The sequence below is a fragment of the Juglans microcarpa x Juglans regia genome, chromosome 4S (assembly GCF_004785595.1).
Source record: "Juglans microcarpa x Juglans regia isolate MS1-56 chromosome 4S, Jm3101_v1.0, whole genome shotgun sequence".
NCBI lineage: Eukaryota > Viridiplantae > Streptophyta > Magnoliopsida > Fagales > Juglandaceae > Juglans > Juglans microcarpa x Juglans regia.
The window spans coordinates 11,156,872-11,176,336 of NC_054601.1; the positions used below are offsets into that span (position 1 = coordinate 11,156,872).

The 19,465-nt window shown below is 37.8% G+C and overlaps 1 protein-coding gene across 2 annotated transcripts; it reads right to left on the bottom strand.

Moving 5' to 3' along the window:
• Positions 1-792: 792 nt before the first annotated feature.
• LOC121261849 (DNA mismatch repair protein PMS1) lies at positions 793-16,865 on the bottom strand. Of its 2 annotated transcripts, XM_041164248.1 has the most exons (12): positions 16,479-16,865; positions 15,212-15,535; positions 13,825-15,015; positions 12,348-12,431; positions 12,159-12,268; positions 11,945-12,071; positions 11,456-11,524; positions 3,942-4,015; positions 2,658-2,723; positions 1,709-1,812; positions 1,347-1,528; positions 793-1,062 (listed from the first exon to the last, which is right to left on the bottom strand). In XM_041164248.1, the coding sequence occupies exons 1-12, from the start codon at positions 16,716-16,718 to the stop codon at positions 937-939; spliced, it is 2,697 nt and encodes an 898-aa protein (XP_041020182.1). In that variant the 5' UTR covers positions 16,719-16,865; the 3' UTR covers positions 793-936. The 2 variants fall into 2 exon arrangements, with proteins under 2 accessions (XP_041020182.1, XP_041020183.1); XM_041164249.1 differs by lacking the exon at positions 11,456-11,524.
• Positions 16,866-19,465: the final 2,600 nt, after the last annotated feature.

Consider the following 19,465-nt stretch of genomic DNA (forward strand, 5'->3'; position numbering starts at 1 on the left):
TGAAACTTGAGAAATAATGGTAGAGAATAATTGATTTACACAATAAACTAACTATAGTAGATAATAAGTCATATTGCTATATATATTAGAATATTATGAATATATTCTATAATAAATACTAACATTAATATTCATAGGTAAGAATATTGTTATTTCACAAAACATTTTATATTTAAAATAAAATTGTAAACAAGTTGTGAAATAAGCATGGCTTTATTCATTGTCCTTAAATAATAGATGTTGGATCAACTCAAGTACAATACAAAAAAAAAAAACCACCAACTTAAGCACTAACCCGCCAAGACCTATCACAAGAAAGCAAATCGAGTTCATACGAATGAGGAATATTCAATCTTTTCATGTTTGATTTAAATGAGTTAAATGAGATTGTTTTATAACTAAAGTTTTACAAAAAAATTAATAAGAAACGAAACAATCTCTCTCATCGCACGCTGATCTCACTGCACTAACCTCCATTTGTTCGGGCCATCCCATCTTTCTCTCATCACACCATCCAAAACCGACCAAAAACCAGTTGGAACCAGCCAGTTTTCTCTCCCTAGTCGGTTGGTTCGGCCGGTTTTATATAGATAAAAAAAATCAACCAATTTGGTTTCGGTTTTAGACCAAACCAAACCGAATCGACCGGTTCTATTTTCATCCCTACCTAAAAGTCCAGAATCCAAAATATGACAGGCACATCCACTGACATATATGTCCATGTCCCTAGTGCAAACGCTGCAGGGTTCGAGAATTATCTCAAATGAGTAAACTGTTTGATAATTGATGAAGAATCCAGAAACCCCAGCCCCAATATTATATACATTGATCGTCTCTATGGGGTGAATGAGAAATCTTTACATGGATTTATAAAGTCGTACTAAATAAGTTAGATAAACACCCACGCCTATGCATACTCATGGGAAGATAGATCCATTACAAGTTGGCATCATTTTCTTCTGAACTTTTATGAATGGTTGTCAAGTCGACCAAATGTCGCATGGTGGGCCTACCATGCGGGCAATTCCAAGGAGACTTCAACTCTGCCAAATGCTGGAGTATCTGAAACATCAATCAGATAACGAATGTAACTCTTTTTAGTTCAATCTCTAATATTTAAAATGATGATGCTGAAAATTGGGAGGAGAGAATGGTGTAAGCAACGAAACACTCCAAATGTGACTAGAGGAGGCTTGGGAAATCACGTAGGTCGAAGTGAAAATGCATCGGTACCGTACCCACTAGTCCCAGTGTGGAATTTAGCAGTAAAAGATGATGCTTCACAGAGAGACATGGAAAGAGGTAGGCGGAATTCAACGCAATCGTGAGTATTCTAGAGTATTCACCTTCTGCATCTCATTTCTACCGAGTGCGTCCCCAATCATAACAGATGATCTGCATGCACGTGATGCCAGCATTGCACGAACTCTTGTAGGGCAAACAGAGTCGCAAGTGTCCATTTTGTAACTACCAATTATTGAGCATTCCCCTTGGCTATCAGCAAGTGTAGAAATCAGGTCTTTGACATCTGTTTCAAAAAGATAATAATAGTCAATGCCTTCTGCACACCATTTTATCAATATGCAAGCACTTTTATCAGAAGATTTTGCATGTCAATTCATGGTAACAAATTTGGCAATATGGTCTTGACATTCAAAAAAAGGCCTTCACAGTTGCAAACTAGAAAAATTTGAAAGCTAACAACAACCTTCAACTCCAAAAGTAACGTTTTTACTGAATGGGACAGCTTTTAATATAAAATGTCGTCCAGGTGGAGCATAAGGATCCTCATCCAAAGAAAAGCCATTTTTCCTGAAATTTGAAATGACCAGAACCCATATAGCAATCAGACAATAAAAACTAGCATGTGAATTTATAAGGATAAAAACAAAACAAAAAGCACAGAAAAGAACCAAGTACAAGTGAAGCACAAATCTTACGCTATGTGAATTTATAAATTAGCATGTGCTTCAACTCAAGTGGCATGTTCGTATATGTTACAATGAGTCAAATGTATGTGTTCAGCATGCATGCTTGCATAGACTTTGCATATCTGGAATAGAACTGTCTAAAATTTTGATGTGGATATGCGTATGCAAGGTATGTCTAGTTGGAGAATATTTTCCTAAAAGAAAATAAAGGTGATGATGCTAACAAATTAACAATAGGGTTGACGAGGGATTTTGTAGTTGATGTGAAGGGAAGAAATTTAAAGAACTATAACACCTACAAACTTTGATTGAATTCGGGGTCCTACGCAGGCAATACTTGACCTCCCTGGTTACAAAGATTTCAACCCTAATTTTGACGGCAATTTCGACAGCACCTCATATAAAATCCAAACAACAGTTAAGTTCTCTTCTTATTCTGATATGTACCGACAGTCACAGCATGCTTGACAACCATAATTGTCATAATGCGGCAGGTGCCTCTATTTTCAACCAAAGTTACAGCTCCAGGAACTACTTTAGATTTCTCGCAGGACTTAAAAAATTTGCTCCCAAACAGAGTTGAAGCCTCATAACTACAGTGCCATAACCCATAACAGCCTAAGAAAAAATGAACAAAACAAAGTTATTCTATTGGTTCAGCCGTAAATTAACAGTTTAAAAAAAAAGAAACACAAGTATATAAAACATAAGCAGCTTAGGTAATACCTAATTGTGTGCATGTGCATTGAAGCAACCACTTCTTCTTCAGGAGATAACTCCAACCTCAATGGCCTATATATATATATAATTTTGGGAGCAAAAATTTAGAATTCAAGTTATAATAAAAGCACAAATAGAATACGCAAGCAATAATAATAAAATGCATGGAAGACAATCAACTACAACCTTTTAATGCATTATTAAAGTCAAACACATCACTCAAAAAATTAAATCTACCTTAGCACAAAGATTCTTCAGAGCAATGACTTGTAGAATACTACAACACCATAATTAGTCCGTCCCCATTGACAGACAAGCTAAATGCAAAGTTGAATGGCAGATATATTGGATACCATTTGAATTCCAAAGGTTCTAGTAGATCCAGACTGAATATAATCCATTCAAGCTTTGCTACTCATCATCCCCACACACCACACACCACACTTATTTTTATTTTAAAAAAATTAATTTTTTTTTGGTTTTATTCTTCCTAAACTAATTGAGTTCTTCTACTCTGCATCCATACACCACACATTTGATAAGAGAAAAAAATAAAAAATAAAAAATTATGTATGGTGTGTGGTGTGTGGGGATGACGAGTAGAATTTTTCAATCTATTCATACCATCTGAATAGGGTGTTTTCATATGCCAAGAAGTTCAAAGAAAGGGATGGGTGACAGGTCTCCAATAGCTGCACAATAGTTTTCAATGGAAGACGATCTGACCAACTGCCCATCCTACCTCCTCTAGGTTCTTAAATAACAATAATATTGGTTTTTGCATGTGTGCAAGAGCATGCTCAAAAAGCAAAGCTAACTATCTTCATATGAACAACATAATTGAACTTTCGCATTAAACATCAAATGTCAAATAATGAACATTTAACTTGGAACTTAAAAATAGCCGCATAATTGGAAACATATAATGCATTTAGCTTGATATTTTCCCTTTGCTTCCTCACAATGCAAAATTACAGATATATAAACATATTGAAAGAAAAAATCCCATTGCATAATGCAACCCATGAAGAAAAGAGACCTGTCAATCTTATCAGACAGAGCATTAGTAAATGGTAAATACAAACAAGGTTATAAAGTGGATACCAAATTTCTTGCAAAAGATTATATTTTAGAAGGGAAGTGAAGTAACATGCTTTTAGCAAACGTACATATATTTTCTATGCAGTATCACTATAATGATCATGCACTACACATCACACCAATCATTAAGCATTTCAAGTAGAAGCATGTTTAATAGAGGAAGCTATATGACAGAGTTGAACTTCTCACCGGAGCAAAGGCTGTTGGTTCAAGATGGTTGATTGAGAAAGATGCTCAAAATTGTACTTCTCATCAGCAGCATGCTGAAAACACAGAATATTTTTTAATATAAAAAAAGAGTATCGAGAAAGTCTGTGGTTGCAATGGAGAAACTTGAATAAAGGAGCATTTACAAGAAGCTATGGTTCAATACAAAGGGTCAGTGGCAGCTCAGTGCCTAGGTGGCTTAGGCAATTGCCTAAGGCCCCACCCCAACACAAAGGCCCCCACCAAAGAATAAAAAGGAAGGCCTTTGTACCCTTAATTAAGAAAAAAGGCCACATAAAAGCAAGTCCCAACTGATTCGAGCAGCTGATGATATTGGAGGATTGGCCAGTATCCTAGGATGCAAGGTGTCATCTTTACCTATGAAGTACTTGGGCCTGCCAAAGCAAAATCCAAATGGGAGGTCACTTTGATAAAGAGCAATGTATCCAATTTGCCCACTTACTATTTGCCACTTTTCCAAATCCCAATTGGGATAGCCCCTTGAATTGAGAAGCTTCAAAGGGACTTCTTGTGGAGTGAAGTCAATGACGAGTACAAGCTCCACCATGTCAAGTGGTCTAAGATCTGCACTTCAATCTCATTAGGCAGGGATAGAAATTTAATCATGCTTACCAAAGTTCCTTTCGGCAATGGCTATGGAGGTATGCCATAGAGGGGGAGGCTTTGTGGCGGCTTATAGTGGAAGCCAAATTTGGTAGTGTGTGGGGCACATAGGCTTCAAATGAGATTAATTGGCCTTTGGGTTTGGAGTATGGAATGTTATTAGAAGGGTTTGGGGGGTTTTCTCGTTTCTTTGGTTTTGAGGTGGGAGATGGGTTGAAGGTTAGATTTTTCACATGATGTTTGATGAGAAAATCAGCCCTTGAAGGTAGCATTCCAGTTTAGTATTTCAGGCTATAAGGAGGTTTCATTAGCAGAACTTAGACAAATTTCTTTCAACAAGCTACAGTAGAATATTACTTTTATCAGATCAACACATGATTGTCACGTGGAGGAAATCTCTTCATTATTGCATCAAGTATATCCTGTAAGACAGTAAGGGCAAGAGGAGAGGAAGGATGAAACATCTTTGATTCCATCCAAAAAAGGGATATTCGAGGTAAAATCTTTCTACCATTCACTCATCCCTGAAGCCGGAGGTTCATTCCCCTCGAATTGCTAATGAAGGAATTAGGCTTATTTGAGGGTAGCATTCTTTTGTTGGTCAGCAATCCTTGGGAAGTTTCTTGTAGCAGAAAACTTGAGAAAAAGACTGAATCATAAAGGAGTGGTGTTGCATGAGCAAGCAGAGTGGAGAAAGCACTGATTATCTCCTACTTCACTGTGAGATGGCTAGGGAGTTATTTGTATCAATCTTTCGTCTTTTTGGATTCGAGTGGGTTGTGTCCCAGCAAGTGGTAGAGATGTCGGCATGTTTGGAAAACCCTTTGGGAAGCTCAAGAAACATTGAAGTTTGGAGGATGGTTCCTCTATGCTTAATGTGGTGCATTTGGCAGGAGTGTAATGCTAGAACCTCTGAGGATGCGAGAGGATGGAGTTCGAATTGAAAGCCAATATGCTCAAATCTCTTCATGGTTGGATGACATCCCACAACAGTTCTCAATTTGCTAGTTTTGTAGATTTTATGAACTTTGTTCTTTTTTATCTTCTATTGGTGTGTTTCTCATGTATACTTTTCGTGTACATGGTTGGCACCTCTCTATGCCATTAATAAGATTGACTTGCTCATAACAAAAAAGGTCCAAAAAGCCAACCCCCGCTCCAAAAGAAAAACCATTGCCAAATGCATTTTGCCTACCAAAAGAAGTGAAAACAATTCGTACACCAAAATCTTAGGGTCAAACAACTTAGGATAAAAAAAGAGCTAGTGCCAAAAGCAATCTGCCTAAAAAAAGAAGTGACTTTTATTTTATTTTTTATAAGTAAACGGTAGTATTAATAAGAATAGGCAAAGCCCAGGTTTACAAGGTGGTATACAAGAGATAAAACCTATCTAGTTTGCTAAAAAAGAAATTAGAAAATCATGTACATTTAGGCCATTAAAATCTACAGCAATAGTCCAAAGAAGTAAGGTGCGGAAAAATAATATTCTAAGATCCTCTGTTGTCCGCTCCTTATCTTCAAATGTCCGCTCGTTACACTCCCACCATATGCACGACATAATGCAAATAGGAACCATCTTCCACACAGCTTTGATTTGTGGAGCACCACCCGGCATTACCCAGCTAGCCAATAACTCTACCACTGTAGCAGGCATCACCCAATTTAACCCTATTTGAACGAACACGTCACTCCACAGGGCTCTAGCTGTCTCACAATGTAGCAAAAGATGATCCATTGTCTCGCCAGCTTTCTTGCGAATAATAACCCGGCGCTTCCGCAGATTATCAGTGGTCAGAATCTTACCTAGAGCCACTGTCCAAGTGAAAAATAGTGCTTTCGGAGGCACCTTATTCCTCCACAATCCTCTCTAAGGGAATGAGTGTTTGGAAGCAAAGTAAGGGACTTATAGAAGGAGCGAACTGAAAAAACACCCTTACTTGCCGGATTCCACCACAGCTTATCTTCTCGCAATCCAAACATCCTCGAAGAGTACACTCGACTGAAAAACGCCTCAAAAATGTTTAGTTCCCAATCTTGCGCTGCTCTACTAAAGGTGACATTCCAATGGACTTGATCCCCTGAACGAACCATGAGATCCGTCACTGAAGCCTCTTGATCACATGCCACATGAAAAACGGATGGGAAAGCATTCGCTAGAGCCTCCTCCCCACACCATATGTTCCTCCAAAATTTTATACTTGTGCCCTCCCCCACCATAAATTTAGTATGTCGAGAAAACACCCTCCATCCACGTTGTATGTGCTTCCAAACCCCCCCCCCGCCCCCCCCAACAAAAAAAAAAAAAAAAATCCTACCATGTTTGCAATCAACCACTAATTTCCATAGAGCTTCTGGTTCCAAATTGTATCTCCAAAGCCATTTTCAAAGCAATGCCCGATTAAAAGTTCTCAAATTCTTTATCCCCAATCCACTTGAAGGAATTGGTCTGCACACCTTATCCCAACTGACTAGGTGAAACTTGAATTCATCTCTCATCCCACTCCATAAGAAATCCCGATAAAGTTTTTCAATTAGCGCCGCCACACTAGCTGGAATTGGAAATAAAGATAGAAAGTAAGTTGGTAAGTTAGAGAAAATACTCTTGATAAGAGTTACCCGGCCTCCTTTCGACAAGTACAGTCTCTTCTACCCAGTCAATCTTCGTTCTATTTTCTCAATAACTGTGTTCCAAATAGACAGCCCGTGTTGCAACCCCCAATGTTAACCCCAAATATGTCATAGAGAGAGAAGCGACCTTACACCCAAGAGTGTTAGCCAACTGCCAAGAAAAGTGACGTTCCCGACAGGCACTAACTCTAATTTATCGAAGTTAACTCTCAAACCTGACGCTGCTTCGAAACAAAAAAGAAGCGCCTTCAGTGCCCTAAGTTGGTCTTGCTCTGCATCACAGAAAATTTTAAAGTGTCATCTGCGAATAATAAGTGGGAGACCGAGATAAAGCCCCTTGCAAATCACCCACTGAAAATCAAGCCATAAAACCATGACTAACCACAGCTGATAACATCCTACTCAAAATCTCGATGACTATAACGAATAGAAGGGGAAATAGAGGATCTCCCTGTCTTATGTCTCGAGAGCTGTTGAAAAAACCCTCTGGGTTACCATTGATCAAGACTGAAAATCTTGCCATTGAAATGCACCATCTGATCCACATACACCACCTCTCCCCAAAGCCACATCTCTTCAGTAAGTATAAGAGGAATTCTCAATTTACATGATCATATGCTTTTTCCATATCTAGTTTACAAAAAATAACTGGAATGCCAGACTTTAATCTACTATCGAGACATTCATTGGCTATTAAGATCGAGTCCAGGATTTGACAACCCCTTACAAAAGCATTTTGTGGTTTTGAAATTACTTTATCAATTGCCACCCCTAACCTATTAGCTAGCACCTTTAAAATGATTTTATATATCCCATTAATGAGGCTAATGGGCCTAAAGTCCTTCAATTCCAAAGCTCCAGATTTCTTCGGGATCAAAGCAATAAAAGTAGCATTCAGACTTTTCTTGAATTTCCCAGCCAAGAAAAGCTCCTGAAACATATTCAAAATGTCATCTTTCACCACCTCCCAACATGTTTGAAAAAACCCCATTGTAAAGCCATCAGAGCCTGGTGCTTTATCCTTCACCATCTTTCGGACCACATCAAATACCTCCTCCTCCTCTTCCTCAAAAGACCTTTCCAACCAGGAGACTGCCTGTGGTTCAATGGACTCAAAACCAAGTCCATCTGGTTTGGGCCTCCAGGCCTCATTTCCTGTAAATAGATGTTCATAGAAATTCACCACATGTTCCCGGATCACAGGGGCCTATGTGCTATCACTACCATTGATTTTCAGCATCTCAATAGAGTTAGTTCTCCAATGAGAGTTAGCCACTTTATGAAATAATTTTGTGCTTCGATCCCCTTCCTTCAACCAAAGTGCTCTTGACTTCTATCGCCAAGAGATCTCTTCTAAAGTTAAAACCCTTTCAAACTCTGATGTCAGCGCTGCCTTACGTGAAACTTCCTCTGGGGTAAGAGTCCTATCCTCAATAATCCTTTCAAGATTATGTAATTCCTCCCTTGGAGTTTTCTTTTGCTCCCCTATATTTCCAAAAGATTGGAAATTCCAAAGCTCTAAATCTTCCTTTAACGCTTTCAGTTTGCCTGCAAGAATATGAGAGAGGGTACCATAAAGCTGATAAGAAGACCACCAATGCCTTACTTTGTCCATGAAGCCATCGCTTTTAAGCCACATGTTTTCGAACTTGAAATAACGACAACCTCCTTGAATACCACCTCCATCTAATAATATGGGAAAATGATCCGAGCATAGGCGCGGCACTCTCTTCTGACATACCTCCGAATAATGGCTTTCCCAGTCCAACGATATTAAAAATCTGTCCAGCCGGGACCAAATTTGACTGTTAGATCAGATGAAGGGACCACCAACTAGAGGGAGTTCAACAAGATTCAGGTCAAAAATGCATTCTGAAAATTCAGCCATGGCTAGATGAATCCAAGTACTTCTGGATCTTTCACTAGGGAACCTTACAACATTAAAATCACCTCCTATGCACCAAGGAAGATCCCACCAGCTATAGATACCAGGCAACTCATCCCACAAACAACTTCTAATATTGTCAGCATTCGGTCCATAAACACCTACAAAAGCTCACAAGAAATTATTCTTTACAATCTTAAAAGAGCAAGCCACTGTAAATTCCCCTATAAACTCCTCCATTTTCTCCACAACCCTTTTATCCCACATCACCAAAATACCGCCCGATGCCCCATCCGAAGCTAGATAAGCCCAATCTGCATACAGGCAACCCCACACATTTCTCACAAGTTTTCTGTTCACCAATTTCAGTTTGGTTTCTTGTAAACAGATGATATCCGCCTTCTAGTCCCGAAGTAGATTTTTTATGCGTAGACATTTATTAGCCTCGTTCAACCCGCAAACATTCCAAGATACAATTTTTGGCTTCATAAAGAAACAACCAACCCCTTTCCCTTTGAACCTAACGCGGCTTGAACTACCCTCATTCAACGACCAATTAAGTCTATTAAGCTCCCTTTGCTTCTTAGAATCAGCTTTCTTGGACTAAGCATGACTCGCCTCAATGGACGTGAGGGCCATAAACTACTCTTCATATCCCACACACTTCATACCCACAGCCTGTTGGATGTCCTTTACCGTTTGGAATACCCACTTAGATAACTCAAAATCATTCGGTAACAAACATTACAATAGGAAAGGCTCCCTTACTTCTGCATCTCCCCCCCCCCCCCAAAACAGATTGTTTCCTTTCCATTCTACTACAGTGCCCTCATTGTCCACTGCAAGAGAATCCGAGAAGTCCACATTAACCTCCAAGAGTCCCTGCGATAACCCCCCGACTGTGTCTTCCAAGAAATCCCCACTCCTTATTTCCCCTTCTTCCAATAATACCTCAAGATGGTCATCGTAGATATAACAGAGACCCAATTGAAGAAATGTAGGTTCCAAGTTATGTATCGGCGATTTCTGGGAGTCGAATTCTTGAAAACTACAGAACGTCGACGAAATCTGCTTTATCTCCTCCTCGCTCGACGGTAGAATTTGATCTACCACCATTGATGGCATTACCTGAGTTGGGACCGTGTCGTCGACCACCATCGGGCTTGTCTGTGTAGATCCCACTGCCAAAGGAGGAAGAGCTCCATCGACATGGCTTCGTGAAAGAACTCCGAGCACTGGAAGAGGTCCCGTTGGCGTCGTTACTATCGTCGATGGATCAGCAGCCGCCTTCGGTTTCTTTCTCCAGACGAAGTCTCCTGCTGGGTTGAGTAAGTCCTTGGGCTGAGGCCCATCTACTGGGCCCAACTTTCCTAAGCCCCTATGAAGTTCCGTATCCTGCCCCAAAACGCTGCGCTCCAGCCAACCAACTATATCATTTAGTTCTCCCAACTGAGTTTCGATAACAGCGAAGGCCTCTACCAATGTTTCCTCATTTGGACCAACACCATCCCTACCATTACCGTCGCGACACTAACCACTCTCCAAAGATGGAACTCCACCAAACCTGGGCAATCCTGTCGTCTCTGCCCTCTTCACAACACAAGGCCCCTCATGCCGACCTAATAACCCCTCCCTGAATGACGACGGAGGTGCACCATACGACGATTTCGCAGGTGCCGTCAAAATAGAAACATCTCCTTTAACAACTTCCTGCAACACCACCATTAGGTTCCTCCAGCCCATACCCTCTCTGCCTTCAGGGATAAAGATGAAGCTCCTTCTCCCACCACCTCTATACTCCGCCAAAACCATGAAAGTCCCTTGAGCATTGGAATAGCTTTGCACAATATAGCCCCTGTCCCCATCCCTATGAGCAGAGTAGAAGCCCCTATCTGCTGCCTTCAGACCATCCTCGAGAGCTCTACAAAACCACTTAGCAATCCCCACCCCCACTCTCATATTTTTCACACCTTTCCACCTTTTCTCACTCAGGAATACATATCGCCCATCCCTACCCACCTCAAAAAGCTTAGACTCAACCACAACATGCTTCATGGAGGACATTTTCCAGTGAAAAAGATCACCGTCAAACACCCATAACCACCAACATCAACGTAAAAGAAAAAAGAGTACAGAGAGAAAAAAGAGTATATATTTATTTAAGCAGAAGTGACTTTTATATTTCCTTTTCTTCTCCTTTCATACTCAACTCTCATCTTACATCACATCATTGGTTTTAGCCGGCCATAATAATGAGTTCCAACTTCCACCACCCATAATCATGATGCCAGATTCTATTATTCCAAACTTTGTGTTTTAGAAAATATAGAAAAGGATTCACAAGAATGAAGGGACTTACCTGATCCACAATAAATAAATCTTGATCTAACTTCCCAATAATAAAACCAAGGTTGAACTGCCCAATTACCTATATATAGAAGCAAAGGTGGGTCAATACCAATTAATCATTTTTGGAATGTACAAAATGCCTTGCATTATTAAGGTGGGTCTAAAATTGTGTTTTGAAAAACTAGAAAATCACTCATCACACAGATTAAGTTGGACGATCGTCAAAGAAGCCAAACCCAGACCCATTAAGTCTATATCAGGTGTGTCAAAATATGTGTCTATCCATGAAAAGGATCAAATGACCTGTAAAAATATTTATTTATCGCAAGATAAGCCTTTTGCATCAAAACAGAAAATGCAAAAGGATAAGTCAACCAGGCAAGTAAACTGGCCAGGTACTTTCTATTTTATTCTCTTTTTTTGGTCCACTTAATGGTAAACTCAAGCTAATTTTTTAATGTATGAGAATATATAAATAATGAACAATGCGCACAACCACCTTCATTCTACCAAAGTCCTCCTTTCTGAAAAGTCTTTCCAATTCAGTGGTAGCTGCCGCTAAAGCCTTTTCCTTTCGGTCCTCATTATCTGGCTGAGAAAGCTCCAGAGTTGCAGCGGCATAGCACCTGTCAAAGACCATTAACATTCCAGTCCAGATAAAAACAGAGCACAATCATAACTTTTCCTTTTCTGAATCAATTCACTATATAGACCTTTTCTTCTTCATTATTCCAGGTTTGTAATCATTAAACCGGAATGAGGATAGCCTCTGCTGCCTCTTTGTCTTCAAGTCTTCAACACTAAATTGCAATGTGGAACACATCTGTGCACCAGAAGAAGGCTTTGTAGAATCTAATATGGAACTAGAGGGATCTAAAGGAGTTAAAATTGAAAGATCTTACAGATGCATGGTTGAGATCCTTGCTAGATGAATCGATTGATACTGTAATAGAAGAAGGCACCGCTATCTCTTGATCCACTAGTTCCTGATTAATACAATTCATCAGAAATAGAACAATAAAAAAAAAAAAAGTAAGAAAAAAATAGACAACAATGGATAGCAATTACATCTAGGGTTACCTGTAGATAATATCTACCACAAGACCCAGAGTTTCAAGGATGTAAAAAATAAAAATAAAGCCATAAATCAAAGATCTTTTGTTCAAACATGTTATCCAACCTAAAATGTCATGCAGGATCAGTGAAAGCTTGTCATTGATTGGTCATGTCACCAGATGAACTTATAATAGAGCTGTTTCTAAATTTGAGACAATTACCTATTACAAATTTGGGAAGTAAAATTAAGCACTGAGGAACACTTAAAAAGAAAGCAAAAATAAAAAAATAAAAAAAAAATAAAAAAAAAACAGCTTGTTGCTCTATTTGTTAAGCAGTGACAGATAATAAAGAAATGGCCTTTTAGTTAACATGTATAAGGGAAAGTTTAAGCATGAGATGATTCTTTACTTTTTTTTTATAGGAAAGCATGAGATGATTCTTTACTAGCGAAAAGTAACGGGTAATCACAACATTCTTGTTTGCGTTAAATACCAAAATGGTATATGCGGTTTGCCTTTTGGACAAATTGGTCCCTATTCTCTAATTTTGAACTTTTTACTCCCTCAGTTTTTAGTTTTGATCGTTTTGATTTTGCATTAGTCCACTATTAATAGTCCTTTTTTTTTTTTATATAAGTCCACGATTAATAGTCCGTTAAATATGCCACATCAGCCCCGACGATTGAATTCCATGTGTAAAAAAACCAGAAAATCATTTTAAAAAAATAATGAAAATTCTGGGTTTGCCTGGTTCACCTGACCTAGGCGAGACTAGGCATGACCCAAGCTGTGCCAGGGTTTCGCCACCAGGCCACACTTGGGTGTGACCCTCAAGTCATACTTTCTTAACACCATTTATCATTGGATACTGGTCCATAGTGTTGCTTCTTCTATTACTTTTTTTTTTTTTTTTGATAAGTTGCTTCTTCTATTACTACTTTTAAGAATTTTCTAGATTGATTTTCTTTTGCTAGTTAGGTGTATCCCTTGTATATTTCATATGTTCTAGGGTATCACCCTTTAATACTCAATTAAATTTATCTTATTTATTAAAGAAGTAATGCAAAAGAAAAAAGTCAGTCACATCTTATAGCAAGAAAATCATTGAATTTTTTTGATGTAGAATTTAAAATAAAATTCCTAAAAAATGTAGATTTAAAAATAGAAATATAAAGAAGATTTTTTCCCTCATACTGGCCTTTTATGTCACATCATTTTAAGATGCGTTTATCAAAGCTGACAGGAAACAAGATTAAATACCAATGATAAAACTAAAAGAAAAAAGAAAAGAATAACAAGTCTAGAGAATAGATAAACACACCTTTCTGGGTTTTGCATCATTAGGATGGCCTCCAGAAGAAAGTGGATTTCCAATTTTACCAAGGATCTTCTCTGCTCGGAGATACTTGGAAGGCTCATTCTCATTCATGACAACAGAATTATCCACCCAATCATTGCCAGCTGAGGATCTAGAAACTGCAGACTGCCTTTTAGACTCACTATCCCTTAAAGGGCAAGAAAGAGTTTCATTTCTAAGAACAGGCAGTTCAGATAATGCTGAACTAACATTTTCATGCTTTCTTTTATTGACAGTCACAAATTTGTTGAGTGCGGACTGAACATAGCTTGAACGACTGCTGGAATCTGTACTGGCAACAATTTTATTCTCAACTGCTCGTGTAGAGGGGGAAGCAATTTGATTGGTTTTAGAACTGTTGAGGAGGCCAGTCAATTGCCTACAGTTGTCAGCCCTCTTGGTGCCATGAACTCTAAGAGTAAAATCTTTCTCCATGAATTTGTCATTACAATTTTGGATTGATCCTTCTAAATCATGCAATTGCTGCTGGGTGCCTTCAACATTTTTTAGGGGACTCATACTCTCTGTGACATCCTCCTTAATAACTTTGGGATCACTGGCATCTGGAGATAATTGTTTTAAGAACACAGCAGATTTCTCATGAGGAGAATGCAACTCAGAGCTATATGCCTCCTTAGTATGCTCCTCAACTTCATTAACAGAATAAGAGGCATTACTTGGGGAATATATCTGCTGTAAACCCTCCCTCAGGGCATGCAGTATGGAGCTTTCATCAGAAAAAAATATTTTCCTTTTATCAGGAGTTACATTGACATCACATGCTCCTTTCGGAATGGTAAAGTTCATGATTGCAATTGGATATTGCCGGGAGTTTGCACCTTTATAGAACTCGTTCACCAGCTTGCTGACTTTAGGCATATCCACTGGTCGGTCATTTACAAAAAAGAATTGTCTATCTCCCAAGTTGCGTCCACTACTCTGTCCAGCCTTGGAAAGGAATCCATCAACCTTGCAACTGTCTGATATACATATATTCACAGGCTTTAAGCAGTTAAAGACATTCATGCCAAACACTGTAATGATGTTATCTTTAAGGGAATCACTTCCTTGTGTTTTAAGAACCACAGACTTTGCATTTTTCCCTGTTGTGTTAGAGCAGACTAACCGCACGCCTTTTGCAATTAAGGCATAGGCCTGAAAATTGAAAAATAATGGATGACAATCAACTATGAATAAAATGAAACGTATAGCCAGATGCATATAATTGTTTTGTCCAATGGCAGGATGATATTAGGAATCACTCAGAGCACAATCATGATTAAAAAAAAATAGAGTTTTGTTTACAAGTAGAAAAACACAAAATTTTATGTCACATATATGAGAAACTTACATTCAATAATGAAATAAGCTTCCCATATTCCTTGCGGATATTGCGCTTGAATTCTTTGCTTCGCACTGGTAAATTGGAGAACAACTTCTTAACAGTAACTGTGGTACCAATTTGACGTGCCGTTTTCTTTTCAGCTGCCAATGAGCCAGAATGGTCATAAGTCAAGTGTGTTGCAACTGACTCATTCTTTGTCCTAGTCTCAACAGTCAAATTCCCTAAAGCACAAAGAGAACTCAATGCCTCGCCTCTGAAGCCAAATGTGGTCAATGACTGAAGATCAGGAAATTCAGATAATTTTGATGTATGATGCTTGAGCGCCAAAACCTGCAACAATTTGAAAACAATAATTATATGCTACGCTGTGCAATGAACAATCAATGACAATAACAGAAATTAAAAATTCTCTAGAAAAACCAAAGTTGGCTGAAATTCGAGTGCATTGAAAAGAAATGAGCAGAAATTTCAACAACTAAGTGCATTATACACTACTTTCCCTCCAAAATGGATTTACTGAGTGAGCAGAATTTCAACAACTTCTATCCATAATTTCATGAAGAAAGTTTTTCTCAAATAAGTGACGATAATGAATATTTGCTGTTCTCCTCTTTCTATATCTTTTTGTGTGATAACCCAACATCCTCTGTTTCTATAAATTAGGAGGACAATCGGCATTGGATGGCTCAAACTTTTAGGGATAACTCTCTTTACCTAGGCACTGGCTGCCATGGCCCAAATGAAAGTCAAAAGACTTGTAGCTCATAATTCAAGTGGACATGTAGGTCATATTCATACAGGTTTCTCATGTTGAACCATAGATTGAATTCAATCGCTACTAATTCGAATCTTTGCCATAGTGTTAGCATTAGGGTGAACCAGGGTAAAATATATCAGATTTGGTTAGGTTTCAAGAGAAGACCTTTACGCATTCGTTCCATCTCCATGCATGATTTCATGATATTCTGTATGGCAGACCCGTATCAAATATATAGCGGATTTGGACGCTCTAGCTAAAACGAATCCTATTTTGGTAATTAGCTACTCCATTACCATATTCTCATGTCAAAGTTAAGCAATGCAAGATACTGTGAGCGAGAGAAACTCAAGTCCCATCAACAAAACGCCTATTGAACTCAAACAAAAGGACTTAAAAGGATCAGAATCTCTGTTCACAAATAAAAGTTGCGCTTTGCTACACTACCAGACAAACGAAATCCCTACTAGAAATAATAAGGCACCCCATTTTTTGGAAAAAAGAACACAAAAGTACCTCGAAGTTATTGGGTGAAATGCCGGACCCATTGTCGATGACCTGGAACCACTCTTCGCCGTACTCTTTCAGAGTGATTTCAATGCTGGTGGCGCCGGCGTCCAAGCTGTTCTCGACCAATTCTTTTACAGCGGACGAGAGGTTCAGAATCACTTGGCCGGCGCAGATTCTGTGAACCGCGCCTTTGTTAATAGGTTTTATCACGGTTGGAGAATCAGCTGGAGTCACTGCTGCTTCCATCGAAGCCCTAATTGGAGGAATTCTCACATAATAGACGACGAATTCAGAATCGCAGAGTGATTTTCTGCGAAAGGAGAGAGCACGAGAAACCCTAGTTGGCTGTTACTGTTTCCAGATTTTGCCGCCAAAACTAAGGCTGAAAGTGAAGCTGATTTACCCTCGGAAAATCACCCTCGGAAAATCACCCTTTATTTTTTTCAAAGGGCAAAATACATTATCACGATGGAAAATGGTTTATTGGGTCAGCCATAAATTTTTAGATGCAAGGATATTTATATTTTTTGGCACAAAACAAAAACGAGTTTTGGCTTTCATATTTTAGGATGTAAATTTAAATAGAAAAATCGAAAAATCGACCCGAACCAAATCAATTGGTCAGATTTTGAACCGGTTCGATTTAGGACCCGCTCCTGTATTATGAAAACTGGTCAGACCTGGTCCAGTTTCAATTTCGTAATTTTCGAGACCGGACCTATTGGTAAAAATATATATAAATTAATTTTATATATTATATAAAATATTTTTTATATATAAGTTTTATATATAATATATATAATTATATACCATATAAGAAATAATTTCATTGATATTAGTATAGTATGATACTATGATATATATTAGTATTATACTATGATATTACTTATTAGCATAATATTATGATTTATAGCGGTAACACTATAATACCATGATATATTAATATATAATATATATGATAAAAGTTATAGCATAATATATATATATATAATAGTATAGTTAACTTAATATTTTAGCATTAATATCACTATTATATTTTTAAAAAAATAGAAAACTCGAATCGGATCGAACCGAAAATAGGTAAAACTAGAAGTACCAGTTTAGGAAGGTAACTAGTGCGTAATTAATTTTGAAAAATACAAAATCGGTACATGCTGGTTTAGTCCTAAATTTTATTTAAAACCAGACAGGACTGGACCGGTTACACTCCTATATTTCATCAATGCTTGAGATTTCATTCATAATTTTTTTAATAATATTAGATATATCTCAGATTGTTTTAAAAGAAAAGCACAAAATTTACATATTCTAAATCTAAAACTATATAAATCATCTTTTTATTCTTTTGGATCCGCTTATATTTGCAATGAAAAATGCTAGTGGAGTCCCTCAAAGTTATCATTCAATTATTTTAATTTTTTAATTTTTTTTTTTTTTTTACTTAATTGTTAAGGAAATGTTAGTAAAATTGTGTTTTTTTTTTATTTTTTTCTTAATAATTAAGGATATTAAAAAATTATTGAAAAAAAAAAAAAAAAACTAGCCATATGTCCGACGGTAACCATTGGCCGGCTATTACTATCCATTCGCATTAAGCATCCGTACAATCACGTCAAAAAGATAACCAAATTCTTTTTTACTGAATTTGGTGGTTATTAAATGCTATTACTTTCTATGGGTGATTGATTCCTTGACAACGTTTCATCTTTTTTCCACCCAAAATGTGAACAAAATATTAATCCTTTAGTATTACCGGAACTGAATTAAAAGACGTATATTCTTATAGAAAAAAAAAATAGTTAAGATTAATAACCCTATTTGGTAGTACTTTTTTTTGTTAAAAAAATAAATAAACACTTGACTAAAAACATATAATGGAGGCTGACAGGAGATAAAATAAGAAATGATACTAATAACCCTTAACAAATAAAAGAATTATAACTAAGGACACTCCATAAGTGGCACCATTACTAGACTCATTGCTAGGCTCATAACACAAACCCTCTCTTCAAAAGACCTTGCTCTTATGGTCGGGAAATTTGCGAATGAGATCCTTAAGATCTTCCCACATAGCATCATCAACGGTAGTTGCCTTTCACTAAGGTTACGTTTGGATGTTGAATTGAGTTGAGTTTAGATGATAAAATATTGTTAGAATATTATTTTTTAATATTATTATTATTTTGATATTTGAAAAAATTGAATTGTTTATTACATTTTGTGTTGGGATTTGAAAAAGTTGTAATGATGAGTTGAGATGATTTTAGTTACCAAACGAAGCCTAAATCAGCAACTCAGCTCCCACTTGTGTCCCTTTCTTTTTAACCTTTTTACCAGAACTTGCTCGGGTACGAGGGGAAAGGGTTCCATCCTCCATGATGGAAGGGAGATTAGGGATGGGGTTAGTCTGAGATCTGACCTTCTTCTTGAGGCACGACATGAAAAATCGGATAGATCTTACAATTCTTGTGGAGATTCAGCTTATACGCAACCTTGCCTATCTGCTTGACCACTTGAAAAGGACTATAATATTGTAGGGATAATTTAAGGTTCCGCCGGAGTGCCACCGTCATTTGTTGATATGGTCGCAATCTGAGGTACACCCAATCTCTGATGGTGAATTCCTTTTCTGTTCTTCTTTTATCTACATCATATTTCACTTTCACTCGTGCTTCTTGAAGGTTTTCTCGGACCAGTGACAGGATGTAGTCACGGCTCTTCATCTCCTCTTCTACAGCTTGAACAGTAGTTGAACCGAGCTAATAAGGAAGAATGCGTGGTGATGGGTTGCCATACAAAACCTCAAAGGGACTGATCTGAGTAGAAGTGTTATAAGACCATTCAACTAAGGAAAGTCAGTAAACCCAATCCTTTGATTGATCACCTAAAAGTATAGAAGGTAGCATTCCCACCCTTTGTTCATAACCTCTATTTGTCATTCGTTTGCGGATGATAGACTGAGCTCATGAGCAACTCAATTCCACTAATTCGAA